The 13,594-nt window shown below is 37.6% G+C and overlaps 1 protein-coding gene across 5 annotated transcripts in view; it reads left to right on the top strand.

The window, feature by feature from the left end:
* Positions 1-33: 33 nt before the first annotated feature.
* Positions 34-13,594, top strand: part of LOC136259651 (cell adhesion molecule DSCAM-like) — a 28,873-nt gene continuing 15,312 nt past the window's right edge. For 3 of the 5 annotated variants that reach the window (XM_066053153.1, XM_066053160.1, XM_066053144.1), the window contains exons 1-7: positions 401-595; positions 693-1,010; positions 5,709-5,841; positions 8,259-8,371; positions 8,714-9,001; positions 12,017-12,153; positions 12,545-12,757. In XM_066053153.1, the coding sequence (XP_065909225.1) occupies positions 562-595; positions 693-1,010; positions 5,709-5,841; positions 8,259-8,371; positions 8,714-9,001; positions 12,017-12,153; positions 12,545-12,757 (1,236 nt within the window). In that variant the 5' untranslated portion in view covers positions 401-561. Of the gene's footprint in view, positions 162-400; positions 596-692; positions 1,011-1,667; positions 1,970-5,708; positions 5,842-8,258; positions 8,372-8,713; positions 9,002-12,016; positions 12,154-12,544; positions 12,758-13,594 lie in introns of those variants that run through there. The other 2 variants (XM_066053171.1, XM_066053168.1) reach the window with 2 other exon arrangements.

Genomic DNA, 13,594 nt, shown 5'->3' with positions numbered 1-13,594 from the left:
AGTTTGAAAGGGAATTTTTATTTTCACAGCCATGCCTACTCCAGACTGCACTGACGTCACCAATAACGTCAATGCGGTGTTGTTCAACATATATAAATTCAACGAGTCATGACTGCATAATGATGAAGGGAAACTGACCACATAAATGGACTGGTGTACAGGTATGACATAGGACCGTATAGCCGAGGGGAAAATCAGTATTTTGATGTTGCTAAAAATTTTCGCGGATTTGCAGGCATTCCCAAAATATTTTAGAGGTCTACTAATGAATATTTCAAGGATAAAATTTTCGCTGATAACCCCCAAAACCGCGAAATCAGCGAAAATTTCCCCCCTCGAAATATTTTAGGCTATACGGTACGCACCAGCATTTTAGCGCGTGCAGATTTTTAATATTTTAATGCACATGCTACTAAATTAACGTGTTCTTATTAAAGCACACCTTAGGCTATCAACACTGCATTTGATGATGGATATTTGGCTTTGTAGTCGCCGAGGTGCTTGGAGACGAATAAATTTGTCACCTTTAGTACTGCAGCATATTGATAGCAGCTTCATCGCATGGAGAAATTGGGCGTTCTGATCGTTTTCGCCGGTACGTGCTGCACGTAACTTGTGTATTTGTACAGCGATAGCGGTTGTGTATGATAAAATCCTCACAGTATCAGAAAATGGTATGATATATGTTGTAGGTGCGCTCTTGTGGTCGGTCGCATCCGCTCAGGACAGACTACTCATTCCTGGAGATCAGTTCCGATTGGTGGAAGAGTCCAGCCACGTCCTATTGACTTGTACTACTCCGGATAACTCTCCAACAGTTTGCAGTGTTGGTTGGCTGAAAGATGTGGGCAGTAGAGTCCAGAATGATTCCCACTATACTTTGTACTGTAATGGGAGCTTGTTGATCAGAGACATCACCAGGGAGTTGATTGGAGATGGTGCACCATTTCGTTGTTATGATGGTAGTGGAGTATATAGAGATTCTGAGCCTGTCCTTGTGATGTTTAAACGTAAGCTAAAAGATAAATGTAGCTATAAAGGGTACAGTCAAAGTACCTTAATTGTGAGAAAACCCCTGCAAGATGGTTTATGTGTAATATTAATGTTTCGGAGTATAGTTTTGGTGTATGTTTGCAAGTTGCAATTGGACATAATACTTATATATAGGTGTTTGCGATTATGGTAAGGACTTATGGAGTGTACGTTATAGATGTAGGTTCTATCAGTGTATCTAGACCTTCCTTTTTACTTTAAGGAATAAAGAAAAGGCTTAGCCAATGTCCTTCAATCCCAAGATGTAACATGAAGCCTTACTGTATATTAGACTATAAAAATAGGCTTCTGCATCTTGCCACTGGTGTGGTATAAATTATGTTATCAGACCATGTACTCTCATTGAAGTTGTCCAGATAAAAGAATTTGCAAAAGCTATATACGTTTAACCATACCAATAAGAATGTGTCTAGCAGTTGGCTGACCTTTCTTTAACACAGATGAGAGACTTATGGGTTGCGCATACCTTAGCTAAGGTGTTAAGGAGTACAACTATTCTAACCTTTAATCCTCACCCTCTGTGATAATTATAAAGAGCCTAGATTATAGTATGTTCACATTGAGCTGAACTCTGAAAAACAGCTAAAAATTAACAGTGGATTTTTTCTCAACAGAGTTAGCATTTCTGCCAACCAGATGATTATTGGTAACAGCAAAGATGTCAACAACAGACACGTACGGTTTGGCTCCATTACAAGTTCAGGAAAGGGTTCTAATGGAAACTACTTATATGGCTTCTCCATAGGAAATGTATTGTGAAAATTTTGATTGGCCGTAAATATTATGTCAAACATTTAAACAGCAAGATTTTGAAATATTTTTAGTGGATCAAGCAGTACTACAAATGAGCCAAATTTCAAGATCATGTGTAATTGCATCCATGAGTTATTGAATGTTTTTGAGGATTCAGCTCAACGTGAACATACTATAAGATATACTGTAATTTTGTGGTATGATACACCTGTATGTATAGTGCTTTGATAACCATACACTGAATCATCCTATTGCTCTGTTTTGGTAACTGATGTCTGTGTGTATGTATGTGCATACATACATACTTGATGATACACAACCAATTCTATAAATTTCAAGAACTGCTAGGCCAGGTTAAACAACTGCCATTTTGTTCATAGCACTATAGCAAGCTTTTGCAAGTACTAAAAGTGGCTCTCTAGTGGTGTCTATAACTTATTACATTGTAATAAATTATGTTAGACTATAATACAGCTCATTTAGAGGTTTACTAAATCACTTAGTCACCTGACATGTTAACTTAGTCACCTGGCCTCAAGCTACGTATTTTTAACAATTATAATTGTAATAATTGTGTAATTAGCATTACAAATATGGAATCATGTAATTTAATACAATTATGCAGTTATAGTTTTAACATAATACAGTAGCTAGTCAGCTAGCTTGGCATGTGACATACGATGGATATAGAATGATATATGACAGATATACATACTGTAGCTAAGTTTAATCGTCACTGTTACTGATGCTTGAGCAACTCTTGAAATTAATAGTCACAGAATCACAGTGGTGAAATCTGAAGTTTTCAGGTAGGTGAAAATGCTGTATCTGTTGTTGCTGGATGAAGTTTGGTTTGCTGGTGTGTGAAACAGATTCTTCCTGCAAAACACATCTTCTTTGTACAATTTGGAATGCCTGACAGTTTTTCACGCTGAACTTTACTGGTCCGTTAGTATTATCTCACACCTTCAGTGCTAAGATGACTAATCCTCTCGTTGTTCATCAGCATCACTATTAAAAAACCAGGTGGAATTTGTTGATCTGAGAGAATGATTTGTTTTGTACCCAGGTATTTCTGCAGCTTTGCATAAACGTGCCACTGTTCCAACAAGACTATTGGTGCAATAGAGTACCAACACCCATCCTTGGGTTCCTTCAATGATGTAGATAGAAACAATTTGCTGGGTGGTCATTTGGACATAAACTATTATACAATTTGAACAGTCTCACAAAACAGTGCTTGGGTTGCTCAAGATTTGCATGTTGCATGACCACTTTGGGCTTCTGCCCTTGATCTCCTGGTCAATTTTTTGATGAATCTTCTCTGTAAATGAGATATGGTCATTCTCCTGGATTTTCGACTACTTGTATGAAGTCTCAATTGACGATGCTCTTAACCACTTCTTAGAGCAAACTATAAGCCATTAAAAAATACAATAGTATCAAGCAATGACTGTGGTGTGGCATCTTCCAATAGTTTCTTCTCCCACAGTCAAAGGTTCAGCTTGCTTCTGTTTTGAACCAACTCCAGCACTCTGCAGCCTTTTCATTTCAGCATCCAGTGAGCTCTTAAAATCTGCAAATGCCTTATCATTTAAAAAGTTGATATATAGCTTACCATTCCATCTCAAGTAGCACTGTAGTCCGTAACAAATATGATACAAAGTGTTAGAAGGAAACTCACTAGCTTCAAAGTATTCCTCTGCATTGTTGCTGGACAAATTGGGAAGTGCGTCTAATCTTTCAGCTTGTTCCTGACGGCAAACCACAGCGCTATGTATGAAAATTATCTTCATGGACAAAACTTTAAAAAGGTAGAAAGTTGAGGAACTGTTGTTCTTCCTGTTCCATTCCTCACCACACTCACGCCTTTACAGGTGTTTTAAAAATCGTTGCTATGTGAATGTTGATAAGTGTAAATAAATTAGATGCCGCAACCAATGGGAACTAAGCGATTTAGTAACCCTCAGGCCCTTAGTAGCATCCTCGCTTTGCTTGAGACGCTACAGCATTGGACCTTTGGGTTACTAAATCGCTTAGTTTCCTTGGTCTTGGAGTCTAACTTATTATTTAGATACGAGGCATGTATGTCAACAATTTGCAATAATTGTGTTAATGAGATGTACTTGTTCATATTTGGGTGTTTTGTCAGTATAGTTGTGTACCATATTCTCTGTGTACATGATTTGTGTGGGATGATCAAAGTACTTTGTTTCCTTTGAAACTAAAGCACAGTTAGTTTTGTGGCTCTATGGCTGTGTATACAAGGTGTAAACAACATGGATTTTTTATGTACTGTAATGCTTTATCATACAGTACGATAGTACTGTATATTAGGGATCATGGAGAATAGGAGTTTTTTGCCCAATTATATCACCCCAAAACAAGCTTCACTTTACCTCTATAACAGCTTGGCAGTATTGGATAGACATAGCCAACCCCAAAAATGTTTTCAGACACACTCTAAACCCTTCCAGCAAGTTTCTATGAAATTTTTGTATTTAACAGAATTTTCTGCTGACTGACTGACCGATGCCTTCAGCCAAGCGTAACTTGACTTTGGCTAGAGTTACGGGCTTGATTTCTTCACTATTCGACGTCGCTTCTTCTCGAGATGTTCCTTTTTGCCGACCGCAGTAGCTACAATGAGTACATCATGGACTTACAGTACCTTTGCCCTCCTTTGTGTCCCATTTCTTTTCGCTGACACCATGCAAAGTGTCAATTCACGGTAGCGTGCAATGGCTTCTCAATAGTTTACTATGAAAAGATCGTCCCTATTTTCCGTAGCGAGTGGATTGCTTGTATAGGCAGTTGTCATACTGCTCTTTGTTTGAAACGCTGTATAACGTAGCTTGAAACAAAGCGTAACAGCTACTTCACTTTTCATTAATTGTGGATAGTTGGGGCACACATCATTTTTTCGTAGCGAGTGAATAGCTTGTAGAGGCAGTTTTTGTACTGTCTTTTGTTCGAAACGCTGCGTAACGTGTTGAACATAGCTTGACATAGTCTGGCAGCACCCACCCCTTCGCATAGAGTAAGGGTCTGGTGACCATACTATACAGTACTTGTGTGACAGGAATTCAAATGTGATTTCAAATTGCGCGTGACGTAATAAATTACCTGTTTGGGCTGTTGTAACTCGGCATAGAAAGCATAAAACTTCAATACTTCTCAGCGTAAGTCTTTACAGCATGTGTATCTCAGAGTCTCGCTCGGAGAGTATCAGCTGCTTTCCAACTATTCCGAATTCGGTCACCATGGTTATTGTGTTATTCATGGTGCAAACTACACGTTTTACGTCACAAATATTTATTTAAACCGGATACTGCGATTTGATTGGCTACACTACTATAGTGGTAGCAGCACAAGTACCATATACGACGGTCACCAGACCCTTACTCTAAAAGCGAAGGGGCGGGCACTGCCAAACTAAGCTTGACACGAAATGTAACAACTACTTTACTTTTCGTCAATTGATAGTTGGGGTGTATCTAGACGTTATTAATAATGTCAGGTGACATTCATTCTTCTGATACAGTATGTGCAGGTGCACCAGTCACATTTTATGTTACAATAAAAAGTAAACAAACAAGTGCAATGAAAAATTAGGAATTTCAAGGGATCATAACAATAAAAGGTAAGGAAACAAGGGAGGTTGCCTATACCTGCAGGTATGTCCACTTGTATATTGTACCTGTAGCTTGTTTCCTAACTTTTATTTCTGTGATCCCTGATTGAACTTGAAATTCCTAATTTTTCATTGCACTTGTTGAAATTAGAATAGAGCATTGTAGGAGCTTTAATGACACTGCAGCAAAATGGCTAACTGTATGTAGTATGCACGGAACATAATATTGCTGGAGTGCTTTAAGATATGCTTGTATCTACCCATATAGTTCAACCTGTAGTGGCGAATGTTACTGTTGCTGAAGGAGATAATACTGAGCTTACTTGTGATGTGGGTACAACTCTTCAGGTTCCATTAGAGTTCCAATGGTTTAGAAATGGAGTGATGTTGGAAGATGAAAGGTACACAGTTATTGATGAATTATATTATTTAGATACAGTGTACAAATTGGTGACATACACTGTAAGTAATATTCACTGTAGCCAGATTATCAAAATGAGTGAGCACAGTGATTAATATTTTTGTTCTTTCTTATAGCATGATCACAGACAAGTAGTACAGTATATAGACAAACTGCAAAAGCTAAGGAACATGTGAAAGTAACTACTACAATAACCACTGCAGAAAGTAACTATAGGTTATAAGTAACATACAAGTAACTAGTTACTATAGGTAACTACCCCAGCAACTGCAACTGTATCTCATGGGCTTGATGCTTGGGTTAAGAGCTACAGAGAACCTTTCTTCTGGTAGTTTCAGAGTACAGAAACATACAGTAACACAAACATCAGATGTAAGCATGCTATTGTGATTTGCTTTGTACAGAGAATAATAGTTCAAGCATTATGAGAGATTGCCTTTTGGTGGTTTTAAAGAAGGCCCCACAACAACTAAACAATCACAATATTGAGAAACTCTAGTAGAACAGATACACTCTAATAGAACATTCAGTAAATACAGCAAGCCCCAGTTCCAATTATGTAATATATATATATATATGCTAGTGTTGGGGCAAGCTGAAGAGAAGATGCAGCGTTTAAAAAGCCAGAATTCAAAAAAAGGAGCCACTTTGATATGTTGATGCTTTTTTTTATTTATATTGCAGCCCACCACCTCTGATTTCACTTTTTTCACCTTGGTTGTTTTACAAAACTGTAATACACCCCTGTACTATTGATGAAAAAAATAAGAGTGAGAAATCAATTTTTCCAAAATTTTATGCAAAATTGTATTAGCAAAATTTACAAATTACACGATGGACCAGCCCATCTACTCTGACTAGCAATATAGGATATTTTCCTATGACGATTATTGCACATAACATATCACGATACGATATATATCACGATATACAGCTCATCACTCAGCTAGCATATTTACATTGATGACATTTGTTGCAGTGGTGTACTAGAAGTACAATACAACATGGTACATGAAACATTGCAAGCTCTTTTATCACAAAAAAGTACAGTGTACATAATTTCTTGGGTACATTTTTCTCTAATTATAGCTAAAATCTATACCTAGGCTTATATCACGATATAAAGATTCTATATCATATCACGATATAAAAATTTTTATAGCGATGTTTCAATGTATATCACATATCACACATCACTAACTCTCACAATAGCAAATCTGCCAAAGAATTCAAATTTAGTATGCATACCATATTTGACTGACTAATTTCTGCCCCTGGATAGTAGTCGCTAGTCGCTCCACAGCCTAGAATTATTGTCAAAAGGGTCACCCTTGGATAATAGTCACAGCTTGTATCTAGATATACTGATGTAAGTGTTGATATGACACGTATGAAGTAGAAAGCCAGGAAAAGGAGTTGTTTTAACCCTTAAACCCGCAGCTGTTTTATAAAACGCAAACACTGAAAATGCATAATCCAGTTAACTGGATCGCATGCATGCCTTGTAAAACTAAACTCTAACACAAAAACTGTTAAAGCTATCTAAAAACAACAAACATCATTTTACTCACCATTAAATTTTGGTTTAAATGGCCCCATACTTTGTCACGTTGACCTTCATCCAGCCCAGAGATACTCGCTTCACTTAGAAAGAGCACAAGAACTATCCCTCCGTCTTCCTTCTTCACATAACGATACACAAAGGGTCATAACTCGGCCGTACTTTGTCGTGTCAATTTTTGCTTGGTGTCATGTTACTCCTCACATGATGGCAATTCAGTTGATATATAGGTATCACGTGATAATGTCACTGTCGAACGAGCGCAGTGGAGATACGAACGTGGAAGGACTGAAAATAATTCAGCGCATCGTGGTGGGTGAGCTCTTTGTATGTTGAAAGTTTATATACTGGCAGATAGCTTACTCTTTGCCAATTAATAAAATCTGTTTTTCAAAGCGATCAGATAAACGCTTCATGAGATATGCTTGTTTGTAACCACCTATGTAGATTAGCAAAAGTATTGTGCATTTTCAATTTGTTTTTTTTATCAAATCCAGTTTTCTGGATTATGCGGGTTTAAGGGTTAAGCCAGGAAATAGAGTTTTTGAGAGAATTTAAAATGAATGATAGTAATTAAAATGATTTTAATAAACAAGATTAGTCACTCGTTAATCCATATACATATAAAAGCCATTGGCTGCTGCCACACAAGCCCATAGTAGTCGCCCTCGCATCATAGTAGCCACAAGTTTTTCCTTGCTGTAGCTGTACCTGTATGGCTATTTCAAATGTGGTGTACATGTGGTGTACAGGTGTATATATTTCAGTTAGTTGAAGTGAGAGTATATATAGTAGTTGTATACAAACAATATGGCATGAAATCTTACACATTGCAGGTTTACCGAGTTGTACTTTGAATCAGTAACTGGTAGTCAATCTGGCAACTACAGCTGTACTGTAACTATTGGTGATAATGTTGCTATGGGATATGGGATACTGACTGTGACTTGTAAGTTTGTAATGCAAACATGTGACAAATGTTCTGTCATTCCATTTGTTGCCTCTTGTACTATAAATTCTATATCAAAGAAGATGTATTTATTTATAGTCAAAATGTTTGGAATCAGTTTCAGTGCTGAGGACAAATAATGTCAGCAAACATGTTTGAGGTTTGGGAGAAAAAAATTTAGGCCTAAATGTTTCCAAGGATGTCTAAAGTATAGTGAGGTACTGACTCTGTTTCCAGGATATAAACGTCACAGGTTTACACAGAACAGTGAAAATATTGTTAACTGAAGTATCTAGCTACAGATGTATGTACAGTATTCACATATGTTAATTCTACTTATAGACATTTATATCACAAACAGAGGAGATGCAAATGTTGTGACCAAACTGGGTAACCCTGATCAGATTATATTCACCTGTGTGGCTGAAGGATATCCTGCAGTACACAAAATGTGGTGGGATGTTCCCTTTAATGGGACTGTATTGAATGAGACAAGAATTACTAATACGGCAGCTATTTCTACAATACAACTAAATGGCACAATAGAGTATAAACACTCTGGCCAGTATGTATGTAGTGCCAGTAACTCAGTGATTGAACGCTCCCTAGCATTCCAGGTGGTAGTGAAAGGTGAGCTGTTGTGTATATGCATACAATACATACATACAAGTGTTAGGAGAATTAGAAATTTACGTTTAAGTAGGGATCACAGATAAAAAAAAGCTATGAAACAACTGAGGTTATCTTCACCTGCAAATATATTTAATTCCTACTTCAGCCTTTCAAATAGCTAGTATTGAAGTAGGAATTAAATGTTCGCTAGAGTAGCTGCAGATGTAGATGATCATGACATCCCTGCTTTCATTGCTTTTTGATCTTTGATCTTTACTAAAATTTCCTTACATTTGTTTGTTTACTTTTGTAGCATTCATAATTCATTACTATCACATACCGTATCGAAGGAATTGGGCATTTTGCTTTAGCTCTAGCTATGTTCCATTCGGTATACAGGTGTAAAGTGTTGCAAGCAAAGAACAGTACAAGAAGTACCTCTGCAACACACTACAGAAAATAAAGCACTGCAAAGCCATGAATTACCACCAATGTATCAATGCCTACATGATAGTAGGGAAAGAAATGGAGCACAAATACAATATAATACAATACAAAGGAGGACAAAAGTACAGTGTAGGTCCATGATGTGTGCATTGTAGCTGCTGCTGTTGATGAAAAGGCATGTCTCAAGCCAAAGTGATGTCAAACAGTGAAAAGATCAAGCTTGTAGCATTCGAGTTATGCTGGCTGGAGGCATCAGTCTGACAGATGTGTAGTCAGTCAGTCAGTTAGTAGAAAATTTTTAGTGAAATAATTTTTCTTTGAAATTTCATAGAAACTTTTTGGAAGGGTAAAGAATACGTGTATGGTCTTGGCTATAATATTGCCAAGCTGTTACAAAATGAAAAAGTAAGATTGAATTTGGTTGGGCAAGAAAGCCATGGTCCTTACTGTACAGTTACTACCATAATGTATAATTTTACGTTCACGTGCTTATTCATTCAAAATTGTAAGTATAACAACTGTTGGGACTATCATAGAACCACAACTTATTCACCAATATGCAGTACTTGTGGTAGATGGAAGTCACATCCAAAGCCTCTTTCCATGTCCACAGCCTGACAACTGTGCAGAGATTTTGGCAAAGGTATATATTGGCTAGGGAGAAATCCTATCCTGTAAGCAACTGCATGCAGCATCCTGTGTTGTCACAAGCAGGAGGGATATGGGAAGAACCTCAGTGACTGACATGTAGCTCAGGGAACACAATTCCTATCATTGACACTGAGGAGAAGACAAGTCAACTATAACCCTCTGTTTTCCTAGTTGGTGTACCACTGAAGTTTTGTCATATTGAAATGAACTACTCTACTCTTTACAGACTACCTGAAAGAATAGCACTATACCTGTCATGACTCTTGTGTGTTTATGACACAATTTATGTGTTATAAATTCATTCAGTAGTGCTACATAATAATACAGGTATGCCAAACAAAGTCCTCCACCTTCCTGCAGTCATACACTCCTAAAGTGTCGGCTGATCCCATGCCTTTCAAAGTATCCATCACTTAGAACCCCATTAGCCCCTTACTATATGATACCCAAAAAACTAGCAGTTCCACCTCAGCTTAAGATCATTCCATACCTTCCAATACATACTACACCTGTACCACCAAAATATCCAACAGTTCTGCACCTCAGCTGTAGTATTATCCCACATCTGATGTAATAGCTGTTAGAGTAACACTTTCTGGGAATTATCTTTCTGCATTAAACATGTTGCCATTTGTACATTCTAGTACAGTCACACAACCTGCATGATCATACAGTATAGTAGTACTGTATATTAGGGATCATGGAGATTTGGGTAAAAAATTCACCCAAAAACCAGCTTCACAACTCCATCCTGGCACCTTGGCAGTATTGGTTAGGCACAGCCAAGCCCAAAGGTGCCAATCCCAAAGGCTTCCAATAAATAGTTACGAAATTTAAAAATATATATATTCAATGAAATTTTCTACTGACTAACTGCCAGGCAGGTAAGCGTAACTTGATAACGGCTAAGGCTATGGGCTTGATTTTTCACTGTTCGACATCACTTCATCCTGACACGTGCCTTTTGGCATACCGCAGAACGTACAATGCATGCATCTTGGACTTACCTTTGTCCTCCTGTGTGTCCCATTTCTTTTTGAGGTGTTGCTGGATTCGCAGTGGTGTGATGCATGGCTTCCCAACAGCACGTTTGTAAACAGGAATCGTCCATATTTTCCGTGGTGAATGGACTGATTGCAGAGACAATTCTAACACTGTTTTTCGTTTGTAACGCTGTGTGACGAGCTTAACATAGCTGAAAGCGAAGCATACTTTTGGGGCAGTAATTGATAATTGGGGGGGGGGGGGGGGGGCACGGATCATCTTATCAGTTTCGAGGTGACTAGATTGTTGCAGAGGAACTTCCTTCTACTGTTTTTCGTCTTTAGCGCTGTGTAATAGGCTGAACATAGCTGAAGGTGAAGCGTAATGACCACTTTTGAAGCAGTTTTTGATAGCTGGGGCACGCATTCAGATGAAAACATTAATTCAGGTGCCATCCTTTCTTTTGATGCGTGGGTTCACCAGTCATAATAATGTTACAAAAAAGTAAGCAAACAAGTTTAAGGAAAATTAGAAATTTTAAGTTCGATTAGGGATCATAGAAAATAAAGGTAGGGAAACAAGGCAGGTCGCCTATACCTGCAGATATACTAGTGAATATTTAATCCCTAATTCAGTCTTGGTTATAGACTGAAGTAGGGATTAAATGTTCACTAGTGTATCTGCAGGTGTAGGCGACCTGCCTTGTTTCCCTACCTTTTTTTTCTATGATCCCTAATCGAACTTAAAATTTCTAATTTTTCCTTAAACTTTATGCTTTACATGAAAATTCTGTGACAAATTTTTTGTCTAAACGTTCATCTGTTTTCACTATGAATGTTTGTCATAGATTACATGACTGGTTGCAAATACAGAACACTCCTCATATAATATGTACTCAATATACATACTATACATTTGCAGCTCATAAAACTATGTATTACTGTTACACAGGACCACCACACCCCCCTGATCAACTCTCATTATTGTCACTGTCAGCATATGAGGCTCAAGTATCATGGGTAGTTGTGTTTGATGGTAACGATCCAGTTGTGATGTATCACATCTTTGTGTGGAATAGTGATGTCAATGTGAGTTTGTGTGTGCGTGTGTGTATGCATAGCTAAATATGGTAAAGAATAGAAACATCCATAAACTGTGAAACCAAATAATACACTAACTGCTATACCAAGAGTACATAATAAACATAGGGATGGAAAGTGTCTAACTAGGACACTTTCAGCCACAATTACTGCATAGTATAGAACATCCACACATCAGTAGAACAAAAATTTTACCTTATTCAACACCTATCAACAACACTCAGCACCTATCAACAGATCTCTATCATCAGTAAAAGTGTTAATTTGTTCAAAGATTGTTGTTTATTCATTGGCAGTTAGACACTCTCCCTCCCTATTTTTATTATGTACTCTTGCTTATACATACTTTGGCATACGCTGTGTGTTTCTTTAAATCTAGTTTACTGTCAATTCTACTGAACCGATGGTCTTATTAACACATCTCCTGCCAAACACTTTATATTGGTACCAAGTTATGGCTGAGAATGGAGTTGGAGTTGGAAACTTTAGTGAAGCAGCAGAATTTTTTACTCTTTCACTTTCACCACCATCCCCTCCTAGTAATGTAAATGTGATGTTAATCAGTAGTACCTCAGTCAACATTAGCTGGGAGGTTAGCAATTGTGTATTTTTGCAGTACTAATTCCTACACATATACATGTCGGGTTTTTATAAAATTAATTTTAGTGTTTTTGGGGTAATTCGCTGAAGCCTGAAAGTTAATATTTTGGTGCCATGATAAAAATATTGTCATATGATTTTGCAAGGATCACATGCAGTTCCGTCACTAAGCACTCTGAGAAGGTGCGTTTGCCTTACCAAAGCTGTATCCGGTAATGTGAGTTGAAGCTAAAGGTGCAGATAAGAAAGTTGTTCGTGATTACTATGATTGCAAAGTATCAAGTCTTCAGGTTGTCCAAAATAAGGCTCAATCAATCAGTTCCTTAATATCTTATCAATGCTTTCACTATCTTATAATTGTCTTCTCGATAATATCTCATGTGATCCTCCTCAGTGACCAGATATCATCACTCTAGGATTGCTTCCTTTAAATGTCAGAGCTTAGGATATGCTGTACAGTCACAATGCCCTGGCTATCCGGCATTGGCCAGACAATTACCTATATTACTGGACATTTAGAAGATCATAGCCCATTCCATTGTGTCCACTTACATGAAATTGCATACATAGCAAAACATACAATACTTACATGTGCGTATATCACATGCTGTTATGTAGTTTCAATACTGCAACATAGGTACATTAGTGGTCACACCCTTGGGTAACAAGAATGTACAAAATCTCATAGCAACCTAGGGACTATACTCATTTGATTGATGTGACACTGTATATACTGTACATGTGTGTCTTCATTATGGTCAAACATCCTTGCAATCTGACCAGGTTTTGTCCAGTCTCCAGACTTTGTCATGAGTTCTGTTGGTATGTA

This window comes from Dysidea avara, chromosome 1 (genome assembly GCF_963678975.1).
Source record: "Dysidea avara chromosome 1, odDysAvar1.4, whole genome shotgun sequence".
Taxonomy (NCBI): Eukaryota; Metazoa; Porifera; class Demospongiae; order Dictyoceratida; family Dysideidae; genus Dysidea; species Dysidea avara.
This window is presented reverse-complemented; position numbering and strand designations above follow the sequence as displayed.